The sequence below is a fragment of the Pleurodeles waltl genome, chromosome 5, assembly GCF_031143425.1.
Source record: "Pleurodeles waltl isolate 20211129_DDA chromosome 5, aPleWal1.hap1.20221129, whole genome shotgun sequence".
NCBI lineage: Eukaryota > Metazoa > Chordata > Amphibia > Caudata > Salamandridae > Pleurodeles > Pleurodeles waltl.
This window is the reverse complement of record NC_090444.1, coordinates 1,717,246,361-1,717,263,587: the sequence shown is the minus strand read 5'-3', so window position 1 is coordinate 1,717,263,587 and position 17,227 is coordinate 1,717,246,361. Positions and strand designations below refer to the sequence as shown.

The 17,227-nt window shown below is 48.8% G+C and overlaps 1 protein-coding gene across 1 annotated transcript in view; it reads right to left on the bottom strand.

Annotated features, from left to right (window-relative positions):
- The window catches only part of LOC138297149 (adhesion G-protein coupled receptor F3-like), a 385,565-nt gene that overhangs the window by 348,121 nt on the left and 20,217 nt on the right, over nucleotides 1-17,227 (bottom strand). Inside the window, exon 2 of the mRNA XM_069236640.1 lies at nucleotides 448-615. Within this exon, the coding sequence (XP_069092741.1) occupies nucleotides 448-615 (168 nt within the window). The remainder of the gene's footprint in view (nucleotides 1-447; nucleotides 616-17,227) is intronic.

The window sequence follows — 17,227 nt, the reverse complement described above, 5'->3', positions numbered from 1 at the left end:
AAAAAGGGGGGGTCCCAAAACACATTTTCCCATTAATTTTTCCATAAGGATTTTGAACAGCGATAGCGCCAAAACTACTGGACAGAATTACACCAAATGTGACAGAAAGGTAGGTCCCGGTCCAGGAAGAGCATTATTTTTGTTTTGATGTAATACCATTTAGTATTTTTTGAGAAATTAAATGGAAAATAAATGTGCATGTATAGGGATGCAAAAGATTTGCGAACTCTCCTGATGTTGTGTTGAGATCTGTTTGGCTGATAACACTTCAACAACAGAAGCCGTTGAAGGTTTGTCAGCCATCTTGGGACTTGATTGAAGCAGAGTCCCAGGAAAACAGTAAAAAATAAAGAAAAGGAGCCATATATTATTATATATAAAAATGCACATATTAAATCAAATGAATACAATGGTAACAAAGCACATTTCAATGTAATTACTGCTTACCTGTAGTAACCTCAATATTAGTTATGGTCAAGAGGGACGTTTCATCATTGATAATGATTTCGACTGGAGTTGAAGACATGTTTTGTAGATAGCTTGCTGCAGAAGCCGAAGTGGATGCATCCAGGAGCAGATCACTATAGTATACATAGTCATACATATTTTCTGAGCCTGCAGGTGAAGCATAAAAAATATAATTACAGTTGTGATCAAACAGACATCAAAAACAAGTTCAAATGCAAAATGGACATATCAATAGCTTTTTTATCTTCGTGCAGTACTGATGCATCATTTTATGGTCTAAAAGCATCAGCTATAGTCAAACCAAACATTCTACAAATTAGCGCAGAGGATTTACTGCTACAGCATGGGGAAGGATTTATAGGTTAACCTATGATTTTGGCTGTGGAGAATCAACAGCAGCACTGGACCAACCAGGGAGATTCCTTGTTTCGGTCTGCATTACTGCAGGAAGCAATGTGGGTATGGAGTCCCAGGTGGGAGATACAGTATCAACCTACGGAGACAGAGCTGCCTATGGGTCCCAACCCATGAGAAAAGCAATTTGCCAAAACGCATGAGGCCAATCTCCTCTTTATTATTTTTTTAATTCAATTTAAATAAGCATATAAGTTAAAATGATTATATTGATTTTTAATTCAAGAACACATTTAACACCCTCTATTTTTTATCTCCATTATAGGATACTGGTGCTGCACAGTCCAACAGCGATTTGGGGTTGTCACAAAAGTGATTAGTCTCCCGCTAGATATGGACTTTGCATGCCGCACACCCCTTTTTGATACATCTGATGCTCCACATCTAAACACATTGTGATGGAAGGATAGACTGTCAAATAATTCGCAGGCCAGGATTTTATCAAATACAATATATTATCTTTGAATGTAGCGGGGACTGTATTCTAAGTTGGAGCAATGATGATTGTAATTATTTTGTGGACCAATTTGACATTTGTTTGCTTTAACAGACACAGAGTATGGATCCCTTGGGGGGCCGAGCCAACCACGGAGGATGGTAGCCACATAAGGAAAGAGCTCTAGACCGGCCCATGATAATCCTGAAACCTATGGCGCTGCGGCCAAGAAATGAGGCGGGGTAACAAGCCCCCCGGGTGCATGAATAAAGCACAGACCGGAGGGTGTGGGCGGCAGTCCCCCGTTGCCGTCAACTAACACAGAGGAGGCGGGGAGGCCATCAGCACTGAAGGAGGCCGTGAAGTAATCGAAAAGGCTGCAGAAAGAGGGGAGAGGAAGCTGGGGGCTTAGGCCTTCCATAAATCAATCAATCAATCGATCAGAGAATTTGTAAAGTGCACTATTCACCCATGAGGATCTCAAGGTGGCGCCCGCCGGAGAGGTGAGCGGCCAGACACCAGAGGGCATTGTAAAAGAGGTGCAGAGAGAGGCGGCAGGCGCGGTCCCAGCACATCGGCCCCCTCTCATTGAGAAAACTCAGGGGCCCTGGAGGAACGAGTGGCGGGGCTCAGGTGGCCCCCTCCTGTCCGGGTGAGGATGAGAGACCTAGTCGGGGGTGGTGGTGGGGCCCTGGAGCGCCCACGAACCTGAAGTGAACTGCTGCGGTGAATGCATTGGAGCTAAAGGGCGCTAGGAGGCTGGCGGCGAGACCCCCTTCCCCGAGGAGGTATCAGGGAGTGTGCTGCCAGTGCTGGAGCCCTCCCGCCAGCCAGGCAGAGAGAGAAGGCCTGATTGAGAGGTGCATCTGTATCTCTGCATCTCTGCATCTGGAGCAGATAGGGGAACTGGCACTGCGGCCCCTGGTGACATAAATGAGGGGACACAGAGAGACTGGTTTGGCGTGGACCTGCCCCCTGTTTAGGCGCAGGAGCGGAGGAGACTGGGCCCACGAAGGAGACTGGACTGCAGGGGGGACTATCGAGTACCACCCCTCCCCCCTGCAGGGCTAGTGCAAGAACCTGGGGGGCCCCTAGACCCCCAGGTGGACTGCAGAAACAACACTGAGAGGTAAACGAGGTGACCCACAAAGGTGTGCTGGGTCCTGGGAAGAAGGGACCTGCCTGGTGCAGACCAGCTGCATGCAGTTCCAACCAGTGGGGAGTGTCAAGGGCCTGCCGGCAGGGGACATCTATGGGGAAGATGGATGGAGTTCCCAGGGCCTCTGTGCAGCGCGTGATGAAGGGTTGGGGACACCGGGTCTCCAGGGGAGCCCGTCGATTGACTGGGGGGACTAACAGTGGTGGCAAGGGGTCCCCTCCCCAGACGAATCCTGCTGAGGTCTGCCGGGCGGGTATGGGAACCAGCACAGAGGCCCAAATGGGGAAACAACACCCTAAGCCCCAAAGAACACTCATCCCTGACAGCAAACAGGGTGCGGAGGCGCCGATCCCACATTTGATAACACAACCTTCTCCAATGCAGGCCACATTACAACAGATCCTGGAGGCAATTGAGTAATCGAAAAACAGCCTTAGGCAAGAAATTGGGAAAGTATTGGCTGAACTTAGCAACCTACGAGCTGACCACCAGAAGCTCTCTGACAGAGTGAAAGCCATTGAGGAAGATTTGATAAGGCTCGCAACTCAGCAGCGATCACACTTGACACACATGGCCCACCTCACCGATAGATTGAAGAGGTTAGAGTACTGGGTGGAGGACGCAGAGGGTCGCAGTTGACAAAATAATGTACATATCATAGGGCTCCCGGAGTGGGCTGAAGGCGCAGACATGTTGGCCTCTTGGAACCCTGGATGAAATCGCTCCTAGGCGAGCAGCAGTTTACATAATTCTTTGCACTGGAAAGAGCACACAGGGTGCCGCCTAGAGCCCCTGCGCCGGATAGTGGCTAAGTTACTACACTATAGGGTTCGAGATGTACTGCTGCAGAGAGTACAAGAGGCGGCCCTTTTGATGTAGAGAACAGCAGAGTCTACATGTTCCCTGATTACACAGCAGCGGTGCAGGCGATGCAGGCTTCCAATCTGACTGTGAAGAAGTCACTACGCGAAGAAGGGATCCAATATGCACTGCTCTTCCCCTTGAAGCTGAAGATAATGTGGGAGGACAAAAAGCATTTTTGCCAAAATCCAGAAGAAGAATGAGCCTGGCTTGAGACTTATACAGGTGGGAAAATGAACCCAGGGCAGCTGGTCGCTGCAGGAAGAGACACTGTTTAAAGGATCGAACTGTTACAGACCGCGCAGTGCGACCAATGCATCTACAAGCAACTTAGGAGAAACGTGAGGCGATCCAGGATGCAGCATCGCTGACGGAGTCAACCACCTCAGAAAAGGACAGGAACTACTATTCTGATGTACACAAGACAGAGGACACCTCCGATCTTGAGTTGGTTGCCAGTGTGATGGAGGAGCTTCCCCATGTGACACCCCAAACAGCAGAAGACATTATTGACATTAGGTAGAGGGTTCATCCTCACTCTGCTAAAAGCTCCTGCTGGGAGTGGCGGCTCAAAACTGGACTGGGCCAGTCCGGTCAAGCTAGATGGTTTATTGAAGACCTATGGCCATATTACCCCCAACTTGCCCTTGGACTGTTCCAGAAGGGCAAAAATGAGAGAATGTCAAAGTTCGATATTGCAGGTTTGGGGGTTGCCGTTGCTGGCCTGTTCTTGGGTCAGGGAGTAGGGATTTGAATCTTGTTGTTGAAGCTCAGATATGCACTTGTTGTGGAGGGTCAGTGTTGTGGGGTGTGCGGGGGGACACGGGGAAAGGGACAGGAAAGTAGGTCAGTGGACATTGCAACAAAATGTTGAAAAGTGGTTCTGCAATCAAAGTCAACACCAACACAGCATAATATACTGACTTACTGTAGGAAGGTAGCCTCTTTCTAGCCTTGCTACCCCCACTTTTGGCCTGATTGTGAGTATATGTCATGGTGTTTTTACTGTCTCACTGGGATCCCGCTAGCCAGGACCCCAGTGCTCATAGTGGAAACCCTATTTGTCAGTGTGTTTGATATGTGTCACTGGGACCCCGCTAGCCAGGGCCCCAGTGCTCATAGTGTGTGCCCTGTATGTGTTCCCTGTGTGGTGCCTAACTGTATCACTGAGGCTCTGCTAACCAGAACCTCAGTGTTTATGCTCTCTCTGCTTTTACAATTGTCACTGCAGGCTAGTGACTAATTTTACCAATTCTGATTGGCACACTGGAACACCCTTATAATTCCCTAGTATATGGTACCTAGGTACCCAGGGTATTGGGGTTCCAGCTCTATGGGCTGCAGCATTTCTTTTGCTGCCCATAGGGAGCTCAGACAATTTTTACACAGGACTGCCACTGCACCCTGAGTGAAATAACGTCCATGTTATTTCACAGCCATTTTACACTGCACTTAAGTAACTTATAAGTCATGTAACATGTCTAGGATCATGGAATTGTCACCCAAATACCATTCTGGTATTGGGGGACAATCCCATGCATAGAGCCCTGGTACTGCCAAACTAACTCTCTGGGGTTTTCTCTGCAGCTACCGCTGCTGCCAACCTTCAGACAGGTTTCTGCCCCCCTGGGGCCTGGGCAGCCCAGTCACTGGTGCTAGAACACACTGGTGCTAGAACACCTCTAATCTACTACTAAGGGATAACTGGACCTGGCACAAGGTGTAAGTACCACAAGGTACCCACTATAAGCCAGGCCAGCCTCCTACACTTACATGAAGAGGAGAGGGCTCCATATTGCACTACTACAAGAATCCCACCTCACTAAGACAGAGGCTGATAACCTTTGCAGGCATAGATGGTGGGGGGGCAACTATTTATCACTGCTTTCTCAGCGTATGCACGAGGTGCACTGACATGGGTGCGAGTGGGGGTCCCTTTGAAGCTATCTCAGTAGACGTTGACAAAAAGGGGCATTATGTAGTGGTGGAGGGACACCTCTGTGGCAAACTGATAGTCTTGGGGACCAGAATCTCTTTTGGCAGACTCTTTCAGCTCGCTTGGTGCAATTCCCAGATGGCCCATATTTACTGGGGGGGATTTCAATAGTATCATTGATCCATACTGGAATTGCTCCTCTGCCCCTTTGTAGGGAGCCCCAACACTTAAGGTGGCAAAGGGCCTTGCGCAATGGATAGATCAATGGGGCATGGAGGATGCCTGGAGGACTCAACACCCCCACTGTAAGGAATTCTCACATTACTCTCCCCTCCACCAAGTACACACGGGGATAGATCATATGTTCTGCTTCACAAACCTCTCAGGCGATATCCTACATACCGAATATCTGGGAAGAACAGTCTCTGACCATAGCCCACTGCTGTTGACGCTGCAGACACTGGGGAGTACACCGAGGGAGGCAGACCTGGACTCCCTCCAAACTTACCTGGAGGGTCTGCAGGTGGCGACAATTGCAGAGCAGGATGGCACGAGGTTAGGGGCGCAAGTGAGCACTCAGGAGATAGGAACTGCCATTAAAGCCCTTGAAACGGGAAATACCCAAGAACAGACGGCTTCCCACCAGAACTTTATCAGAGATTTATGGGAACCCTGGCACCTCAGCTGGTAGAGATGTATTCAGAGGCCAATGAGAAGGGAGAGTTGCCACCTTCCACTAGGGAGGCCTTGGAGATACCTCTCCCCAAGGGTAAACGGACTGAAATGACGGTTCCTGACTATGGCCCACTATCAATGTTAAATACTGACATTAAGGTGCTTAGCAAGGTCCTTGTGAACAGATTGCTGCCACACATGCAGACCCTCATCCATAAGGGCCAGAATGGGTTTATACCTATCAGCAGTACATCACACAACCTATGGCAACTTTACTCCCTACTTTATGAGAGCCCATGGCTGCCAGAGGTGGCGACTACAATAGTGTCAGTGGACCTAATAAAGGCCTTCAGCGCTGTACGATGGGACTATCTAGAAGCGGTGATGATGCGTGTGGGGCTGGGGCCATGTTGGGCACAATGGGTTAACCTGCTCTACACCCGCCCCATGGCAAGAGTGAAGACAGGACACACGATCTCAAGTAGCTATGAAATCTGCAGGGGAATCAGACAGGGCGGCCCCCTGTCGCCCTTATTTTTCACCATAGCTATAGAGCTGCTAGCGGAGAGCTTCCGGGCTGTAGCTGGAGAATGGGGAGTGATTAGATGGGGAACCCTGCACATTATTTCCCTATACGCTGACAACCGCCTCATTTATCTACGAGATGCGAACGCAGTGCTGCCTCAGGTGCTTCGGATGCTGGAGGACTTTGGCTACCTTTCAGGCCTGCGACTCAATAGATGATGTGCTTCCCAATGATAGAAGGAATGCCACGTCCGCTCTCCTGCCCAGAAGATGTCCTCTAGGCCTCCCACACCTTTTGGTATCTGGGTATCCAAACTTACCATGACTTGAAGGACCTTTGCGAGGGCAACCTGGGTGGAGTATACCGGGCATTGAAGACTGCAGTAGCCTTTTGGCGATCGTTAAAACTTCTCATTATGGCATGGATTCCCTTATCCAAAATTGTGATGCTTCTCAAGCTTCTTTACTACTTTGCCAATCTACCATTGCTTGTCCCAGCGTCCTGGTTTTGTGCCTTGCACAGACTCTCACGAGAGTTGGTGTGAGACACTGGGTAACAGTGGGTGGCACCGACGACGCTTCCCCTGCCACCTGGGAAGGGGGGCTTGGGGTACATGACTTCGAGCTGTACCATTCGGAAGCCCATCTCCAGTGGCTGGCGTGATGGATCAACTTGCTGGACTCTTCGGTGGCTGAGCTAGATGAGGGGCCTGCCAGAGGGGCAGGACTCCTGGCCTGCCTGCTCCAGGGAAAATAGGCCCTCTTCAAATTGAATATACTGGTGGCCACAGCCTTGGCAGCCTCGCGCAGGGCCTTCAGGAGAACACACACAACAAACCCCTTTGCCCCGGGCCTTCACCTAATTGGCTTTTTCCATGGTGAACCCTATTCCTCCTTTACCGCAAGACAGTTAAACAGTGGATAGAGTTGGGGATCGCAGCTGTGGGGGACCTTTATTGAGGAGGAATGTTGATTCCTTTTGGAGACTTGACAGAACAAACAGGCTTAGTCACTGGCCAGTTCTTTACATATGAGGCCATCATAAGAGCCCTAAAAGACATGTGGGGGGACGAAAATGAGGAACCCACTATGGTTGCTATCTTACAGTCCATGCTGACTCTTGGGGCCGGATCTCACCTAGTAACGTTTTTCTATAGAACCCTGAATGGAATGATCGACCGATCATTGGAGGGACTGTGACATAATTGGGACACAGATATAGGTAGACATATGACGGACAATGAATGGATCCAAATCCTGGTATACCCATACAAAATGTCATGAAACACACACCTGAAATATATCCAGTACAACTACGTACAAAGGACGTATCTTAGTCCGCATAGAATTAATTGATATACGGAGTAACGTCAGGGACATACCCACAATGCCGGCTGAGTGACGTATACTTCTGCCATATGACTTGGGAATGCCCGGTGTTAAAACACTTTTGGGCTGAAGTTATCTCTAAACTCAATAACATCCTGGGCAGGCAGATGGATAATGGGGCGGCTGTCTGCTTACTGGGACTTTTTGACAGACCCCGCCAAAAAAAGTGTGAAACAAGTTTATCGACCTGGCACTGGGACTAGCCCGTAGGAGAGTAGCGTTGGCCTGGAAAAATAGAAATGGACCTAGGTTGAGTACATGGGTACCAGATGTTGTAGGAAAGTAGCCTCTTTCCAGCTTGGTTACCCCCAATATTGGCCTGTTTGTCAGTGTGTTTGACTGTGTCTACTGGGATCCTGATAATCAGGACCCCAGTAGTTATGCTCTCTCCCTTAAATTATTGTTGTTGCTGTAGGAGGCTGCCCTGGTTTGTAGTGGGTACCTAAGGTACTTACAGCTTATACCAGGTCCACTTATCCCTTATTAGTGAAATGTAGAGAGTGTCTAGAAGCCAGGGTCTCTAGGAATAGTGAGGATGAGCAGGCAAGGCCTAACTAGGAGACCTGTAAAGCTCATGCAATACCATTGTAGTCACACAGTACTCACACACATGAAAGAAAATACTGTGTTACAAAAATAAAGGTACTTTATTTTGGTGACACAAATGTCAAAAATACCATAGAGACTATCCTTCCTTAGGAGGTAAGTATACACAAATTATGTACACTAGTATGCAGAAATAGCTGTAAAAAGAGTTGGAAAACAGTGCAAATAGTGAAAATCACAATAGTTAGAAATGGGCCTAGGGGGAACACAAACCGTATACTAAGAAAGTAGAATGTGAATGTCGGTTTCCCATCTAGGCAAGTGGAGTGTGTGGAGGAGCGCTGGGAGTATTAGAAAACACCAAAGGTATGTAATAGAATTCACCCAGAACCCAGGAAAGCAGGAGTAAATCACAGTAACTTTCATAGAACACACAAGAACACATGGTAGAAGATATTGGAAGAACCAGAAGAGACTGCCAGACACCAACTATGGATTCCTGGACCTGAAGACCTGTGGAAGAAGGGGACCAAGTCTAATAAGCACTGAAGAGTCCGGGAAGAACAGGAGCCCCTGCTAACTCGGATGAAGGTACAAAAGAAGAACCACCAGTGAAAAAGAACAGTCACTATTGCACCCAAGAAGACAGATGCAGGTTCCTGGTTAGTGCAGAAGATGTCCCATGCCGGATGGATAAATGCAGTCTGGTTTGCGTCCCTGGATTCCGCCAGCAAGCCTTGGCACATGCAAAGCTCGCGGTTAGCGGAAAATGGAGCTGCCTGGCACCAGGAGGGACCTGGTGGACTTTACCAAGCAGGTGATTTAGGGGGGCCCTCGGCAAGTCTGAGAGCCCTCAGAGAACCAGGCAGAGTGCACAGGAGTTCCACAGCACCTGGACAAAGAAGGTGCAAAAGGAGGCCTATGCAGTACTACACAAAGGGATCTCATTCCGCTGGAGGAAAACTCAGAAGCTGTGCGTCGCAGAAGAGCTGGGGGCTGGACCTGCATGGTGCACAAAACTTTGTGGAAGGATAACAACACGCCTTGGCAACTGCAAAACATGTGGAGCTCGGGGGTACTGTCTTGCGTGGGGAGGCAAGCTCTTACCTCCACCAAAGTTGGACAGTAGGACATCAGGACCATTGTGATCACGTCAGTTCACCACCTGTGATGTCCTCCACGCACTTTGTCAGGAGAGGGCACCCATGCCACCGGTCGTCGCTGCAGAGGGATGCCTGCTGAAGCAGTGGAGTGACTCCAAGAGAGATTCCTTCGTTCTTCTGGTGCAGGCTGAAGACAGGCAGTCCTCGGAGGTTGTACGACCATGAAACAGTTGCAGTTGCTGGCAGGAGCTGAAGATACAATGTTGCAGAAGTCGTCTTTGCTTCTTTGTTGCAGTTTGAAGAGTTCCTGGAGGGTCCAGATGCAATTTCTTCAGTAAGAAGGTGAAGTAAAGGATGCGGAGCACTCCTGCTGGAGTCTTGCAATCTGAATCTCAAGAACCACCCAAGAGAGAGACCCTAAATATCCCTGAAATACCTATCAGGTGAGGGCTCTGATGTCACCGACTGGCATTGGCAACTCAAAAGCCCTGCCAACTTGGAATCCATGATGGCAAAACCCAGGGACCCCCTTGAGGAGCTCTGAGCACCACCCCTATGGTGGTGATGGAGAGGGGAGTGGTCACTCCCCTTTCCTTAGTCCAGTTTCACACCAGAGCAGGGACTGGGGGTCCTTGAACCAATGTAGATTGGATTATGCAAGGAGTGTACCATCTGTGCCCTTCAAAGAATTTCCAGAGGCTTGGGTAGGCTACCTCTCCCAAACCTGTAACACCTATTTTCAAAGGGAGAGGGTGTAACACCCCTCTCCAATAGGAAATCCTTTGTTCTGCCTTCCTGGGCTTGAGCTGCTCAAGCAACAGGAGGGCAGAAACCTGTCTGAGAGGTGGCAGCAGCTGTGGCTGCCTGGAAAACTTCAGAAGGCTGGAATGGCAATACTGGGGGTCCTCTAAGGAGCCCCCAGAGTGCATGGAATCATACAACCAATGCTTGCAAAAGCATTGGGATATGAATCCAACATCTTACCAAACATGCCTATGTTCGGAGTTACCATTATGTAGCTGGCCATAGGTAGTGACCTATGTCCAGTACATGCGTAAAATGGCATCCATGTACTCACAGAAAATGGTCCCGGATGTCATGGGGGCATCTCTGCTAATGCAGAGGTTCTCTGCACCCTGCCCTCAGGACTGGAGGGCGCGCTATAGGGGTGACTTATAAGTGATCTGGTGCAGTGTAAATGGCAGTGAAAGGATGCATGCACCTTTTTACACATGCTGCAGTGACAGTCCTGTAGAAGCCTTTGCATGGGCTCCCTATGGGTGGCAAAATATATGCTGCAGCCCAAAGGGATCCCCTGGAACCCCAATGCCTTGGGTACCTAGGTACCATATACTAGGGAATTATAAGGGGGCACCATTGGTACCCACTACAAACCAGGCCAGCCTCCTACAGATGTCACTTGCTGGGCAAGGGCAGAAGAAAGGTCACTTCAGAGGGAAGAAATAAGAGGGCTGAGGAACAGACCAATAACTCCCCTATGGGCGCAGGTGGCGGGAGCCTAGGACACTCCCGATGGGACTATAGACGACAACGCAGATGGGCCTCTTAACCCCTTCGCTGCCAGGCCTTTTCCCCCTCCTGTGCCAGGCCTTTTTTTGCCTATTTGGGGCAGTTCGCGCTTAGGCCCTCATAACTTTTTGTCCACATAAGCTAACCAAGCCAAATTTGCGTCCTTTTTTTCCAACATCCTAGGGATTCTAGAGGTACCCACACTTTGTGGGTTCCCTTGAAGGAGGCCAAGAAATTGGCCAAAATACAGTGAAAATTTCGTTTTTTTCAAAAAAATTGGAAAAAGTGGCTGCAGAAAAAGGCTTGTGGTTTTTCCCCTGAAAATGGCATCAACAAAGGGTTTGCGGTGCTAAACTCAGCAGCTTCCCAGCTTTCAGGAACAGGCAGACTTGAATCAGAAAACCCAATTTTTCAACACAATTTTGGCATTTTACTGGGACATCCCCCATTTTTGCAGTTTTTTGTGCTTTCAGCCTCCTTCCAGTCAGTGACAGAAATGGGCATGAAACCAATGCTGGATCCCAGAAACCTAAACATTTCTGAAAAGTAGACAAAATTCTGAATTCAGCAAGGGGTCATTTGTGTAGATCCTACAAGGGTTTCCTACAGAAAATAACAACTGAAAAAGAAAAATATTGAAATTGAGGTGAAAAAAACATTAATGTTTCTCTACGTTTTACTCTGTAACTTTTCCCTGCAATGTCAGATTATCGAAAGCAATATACCGTTACGTCTGCTGGACTCCTCTGGTTGCGGGGATAAATAGGGCTTGTAGGTTCATCAAGAACCCAAGGAACCCAGAGCCAATAAATGAGCTGCAGCCTGACGTGCGTTTTCATTCTATACCGGGTTTAAAGCAATTCATTTGCTGAAATATAAAGAGTAAAAAATTGCTATCAAGAAAACCTTTGTATTTCCAAAAAGGGCACAAGATAAGGTGTTGAGGAGCAGTGGTTATTTGCACATATCTGAATTCCGGGGTGATCAAACTAGCATGTGAATTACAGGGCATTTCTCAAATAGATGTCTTTTTTACACACTCTCCTATATTTGGAAGGAAAAAATGTAAAGAAAGACAAGGGGCAATAGCACTTGTTTTGCTAATCTATGTTCCCCCAAGTCTCCCGATAAAAATGATACCTCACTTGTGTGGGTAGGCCTAGCGCCGGCGACGGGAAACACCCCAAAGCGCAACGTGGACACATCCTAAATTTTGGGAAAAAACAGAGGTGTTTTTTGCGAAGTGCCTACCTGTAGATTTTGGCCTCTAGCTCAGCCGGCACCTAGGGAAACCTACCAAACCTGTGCATTTCTGAAAACTAGAGACCTAGGGGAATCCAAGGAGGGGTGACTTGCGGGGCTCGGACCAGGTTCTGTTACCCAGAATCCTTTGCAAACCTCAAAATTTGGCTAAAAAAACACATGTCCCTCACATTTCTGTGGCAGAAAGTTCTGGAATCTGAGAGGAGCTACAAATTTCCTTCCACCCAGCGTTCCCCCAAGTCTCCCGATAAAAATGATACCTCACTTGCGTGGGTAGGCCTAGCGCCGGCGACAGGAAACACCCCAAAGCGCAACGTGGACACATCCTAAATTTGGGGAAAAAACAGAGGTGTTTTTTGCGAAGTGCCTACCTGTAGATTTTGGCCTCTAGCTCAGCCAGCACCTAAGGAAACCTACCAAACCTGTGCATTTCTGAAAACTAGAGACCTAGGGGAATCCAAGGAGGGGTGACTTGCGGGGCTCAGACCAGGTTCTGTTACCCAGAATCCTTTGCAAACCTCAAAATTTGGCTAAAAAAACACATGTCCCTCACATTTCTGTGGCAGAAAGTTCTGGAATCTGAGAGGAGCTACAAATGTCCTTCCACCCAGCGTTCCCCCAAGTCTCCCGATAAAAATGATACCTCACTTGCGTGGGTAGGCCTAGCGCCGGCGACAGGAAACACCCCAAAGCGCAACGTGGACACATCCTAAATTTGGGGAAAAAACAGAGGTGTTTTTTGCGAAGTGCCTACCTGTAGATTTTGGCCTCTAGCTCAGCCGGCACCTAGGGAAACCTACCAAACCTGTGCATTTCTGAAAACTAGAGACCTAGGGGAATCCAAGGAGGGGTGACTTGCGGGGCTCGGACCAGGTTCTGTTACCCAGAATCCTTTGCAAACCTCAAAATTTGGCTAAAAAAACACATGTCCCTCACATTTCTGTGGCAGAAAGTTCTGGAATCTGAGAGGAGCTACAAATTTCCTTCCACCCAGCGTTCCCCCAAGCCTCCCGATAAAAATGATACCTCACTTGCGTGGGTAGGCCTAGCGCCTGCGACAGGAAACACCCCAAAGCGCAACGTGGACACATCCTAAATTTTGGGAAAAAACAGAGGTGTTTTTTGCGAAGTGCCTACCTGTAGATTTTGGCCTCTAGCTCAGCCAGCACCTAGGGAAACCTACCAAACCTGTGCATTTCTGAAAACTAGAGACCTAGGGGAATCCAAGGAGGGGTGACTTGCGGGGCTCAGACCAGGTTCTGTTACCCAGAATCCTTTGCAAACCTCAAAATTTGGCTAAAAAAACACATGTCCCTCACATTTCTGTGGCAGAAAGTTCTGGAATCTGAGAGGAGCCACAAATTTCCTTCCACCCAGCGTTCCCCCAAGTCCCCCGATAAAAATGATACCTCACTTGGGTGGGTAGGCCTAGCGCCGGCGACAGGAAACACCCCAAAGCGCAACGTGGACACATCCTAAATTTTGGGAAAAAACAGAGGTGTTTTTTGCGAAGTGCCTACCTGTAGATTTTGGCCTCTAGCTCAGCCGGCACCTAGGGAAACCTACCAAACCTGTGCATTTCTGAAAACTAGAGACCTAGGGGAATCCAAGGAGGGGTGACTTGCGGGGCTCGGACCAGGTTCTGTTACCCAGAATCCTTTGCAAACCTCAAAATTTGGCTAAAAAAACACATGTCCCTCACATTTCTGTGGCAGAAAGTTCTGGAATCTGAGAGGAGCTACAAATTTCCTTCCACCCAGCGTTTCCCCAAGTCTCCCAATAAAAATGATACCTCACTTGCGTGGGTAGGCCTAGCGCCGGCGACAGGAAACACCCCAAAGCGCAACGTGGACACATCCTAAATTTGGGGAAAAAACAGAGGTGTTTTTTGCGAAGTGCCTACCTGTAGATTTTGGCCTCTAGCTCAGCCGGCACCTAGGGAAACCTACCAAACCTGTGCATTTCTGAAAACTAGAGACCTAGGGGAATCCAAGGAGGGGTGACTTGCGGGGCTCGGACCAGGTTCTGTTACCCAGAATCCTTTGCAAACCTCAAAATTTGGCTAAAAAAACACATGTCCCTCACATTTCTGTGGCAGAAAGTTCTGGAATCTGAGAGGAGCTACAAATTTCCTTCTACCCAGCGTTCCCCCAAGTCTCCCGATAAAAATGATACCTCACTTGCGTGGGTAGGCCTAGCGCCGGCGACAGGAAACACCCCAAAGCGCAACGTGGACACATCCTAAATTTGGGGAAAAAACAGAGGTGTTTTTTGCGAAGTGCCTACCTGTAGATTTTGGCCTCTAGCTCAGCCGGCACCTAGGGAAACCTACCAAACCTGTGCATTTCTGAAAACTAGAGAACTAGGGGAATCCAAGGAGGGGTGACTTGCGGGGCTCGGACCAGGTTCTGTTACCCAGAATCCTTTGCAAACCTCAAAATTTGGCTAAAAAAACACATGTCCCTCACATTTCTGTGGCAGAAAGTTCTGGAATCTGAGAGGAGCTACAAATTTCCTTCCACCCAGCGTTCCCCCAAGTCTCCCGATAAAAATGATACCTCACTTGCGTGGGTAGGCCTAGCGCCTGCGACAGGAAACACCCCAAAGCGCAACGTGGACACATCCTAAATTTTGGGAAAAAACAGAGGTGTTTTTTGCGAAGTGCCTACCTGTAGATTTTGGCCTCTAGCTCAGCCGGCACCTAGGGAAACCTACCAAACCTGTGCATTTCTGAAAACTAGAGACCTAGGGGAATCCAAGGAGGGGTGACTTGCGGGGCTCGGATCAGGTTCTGTTACCCAGAATCCTTTGCAAACCTCAAAATTTGGCTAAAAAAACACATGTCCCTCACATTTCTGTGGCAGAAAGTTCTGGAATCTGAGAGGAGCTACAAATTTCCTTCCACCCAGCGTTCCCCCAAGTCTCCCGATAAAAATGATACCTCACTTGCGTGGGTAGGCCTAGCGCCTGCGACAGGAAACACCCCAAAGCGCAACGTGGACACATCCTAAATTTTGGGAAAAAACAGAGGTGTTTTTTGCGAAGTGCCTACCTGTAGATTTTGGCCTCTAGCTCAGCCGGCACCTAGGGAAACCTACCAAACCTGTGCATTTCTGAAAACTAGAGACCTAGGGGAATCCAAGGAGGGGTGACTTGCGGGGCTCGGACCAGGTTCTGTTACCCAGAATCCTTTGCAAACCTCAAAATTTGGCTAAAAAAACACATGTCCCTCACATTTCTGTGGCAGAAAGTTCTGGAATCTGAGAGGAGCCACAAATTTCCTTCCACCCAGCGTTCCCCCAAGTCCCCCGATAAAAATGATACCTCACTTGGGTGGGTAGGCCTAGCGCCGGCGACAGGAAACACCCCAAAGTGCAACGTGGACACATCCTAAATTTGGGGAAAAAACAGAGGTGTTTTTTGCGAAGTGCCTACCTGTAGATTTTGGCCTCTAGCTCAGCCGGCACCTAGGGAAACCTACCAAACCTGTGCATTTCTGAAAACTAGAGACCTAGGGGAATTCAAGGAGGGGTGACTTGCGGGGCTCGGACCAGGTTCTGTTACCCAGAATCCTTTGCAAACCTCAAAATTTGGCTAAAAAAACACATGTCCCTCACATTTCTGTGGCAGAAAGTTCTGGAATCTGAGAGGAGCTACAAATTTCCTTCCACCCAGCGTTCCCCCAAGTCTCCCGATAAAAATGATACCTCACTTGCGTGGGTAGGCCTAGCGCCGGCGACAGGAAACACCCCAAAGCGCAACGTGGACACATCCTAAATTTTGGGAAAAAACAGAGGTGTTTTTTGCGAAGTGCCTACCTGTAGATTTTGGCCTCTAGCTCAGCCGGCACCTAGGGAAACCTACCAAACCTGTGCATTTCTGAAAACTAGAGACCTAGGGGAATCCAAGGAGGGGTGACTTGCGGGGCTCGGACCAGGTTCTGTTACCCAGAATCCTTTGCAAACCTCAAAATTTGGCTAAAAAAACACATGTCCCTCACATTTCTGTGGCAGAAAGTTCTGGAATCTGAGAGGAGCTACAAATTTCCTTCCACCCAGCGTTCCCCCAAGTCTCCCAATAAAAATGATACCTCACTTGCGTGGGTAGGCCTAGCGCCGGCGACAGGAAACACCCCAAAGCGCAACGTGGACACATCCTAAATTTGGGGAAAAAACAGAGGTGTTTTTTGCGAAGTGCCTACCTGTAGATTTTGGCCTCTAGCTCAGCCGGCACCTAGGGAAACCTACCAAACCTGTGCATTTCTGAAAACTAAAGACCTAGGGGAATCCAAGGAGGGGTGACTTGCGGGGCTCGGACCAGGTTCTGTTACCCAGAATCCTTTGCAAACCTCAAAATTTGGCTAAAAAAACACATGTCCCTCACATTTCTGTGGCAGAAAGTTCTGGAATCTGAGAGGAGCTACAAATTTCCTTCCACCCAGCGTTCCCCCAAGTCACCCGATAAAAATGATACCTCACTTGCGTGGGTAGGCCTAGCGCCTGCGACAGGAAACACCCCAAAGCGCCACGTGGACACATCCTAAATTTTGGGAAAAAACAGAGGTGTTTTTTGCGAAGTGCCTACCTGTAGATTTTGGCTTCTAGCTCAGCCGGCACCTAGGGAAACCTACCAAACCTGTGCATTTCTGAAAACTAGAGACCTAGGGGAATTCAAGGAGGGGTGACTTGCGGGGCTCGGACCAGGTTCTGTTACCCAGAATCCTTTGCAAACCTCAAAATTTGGCTAAAAAAACACATGTCCCTCACATTTCTGTGGCAGAAAGTTCTGGAATCTGAGAGGAGCCACAAATTTCCTTCCACCCAGCGTTCCCCCAAGTCTCCCGATAAAAATGATACCTCACTTGCGTGGGTAGGCCTAGCGCCGGCGACAAGAAACACCCCAAAGCGCAATGTGGACACATC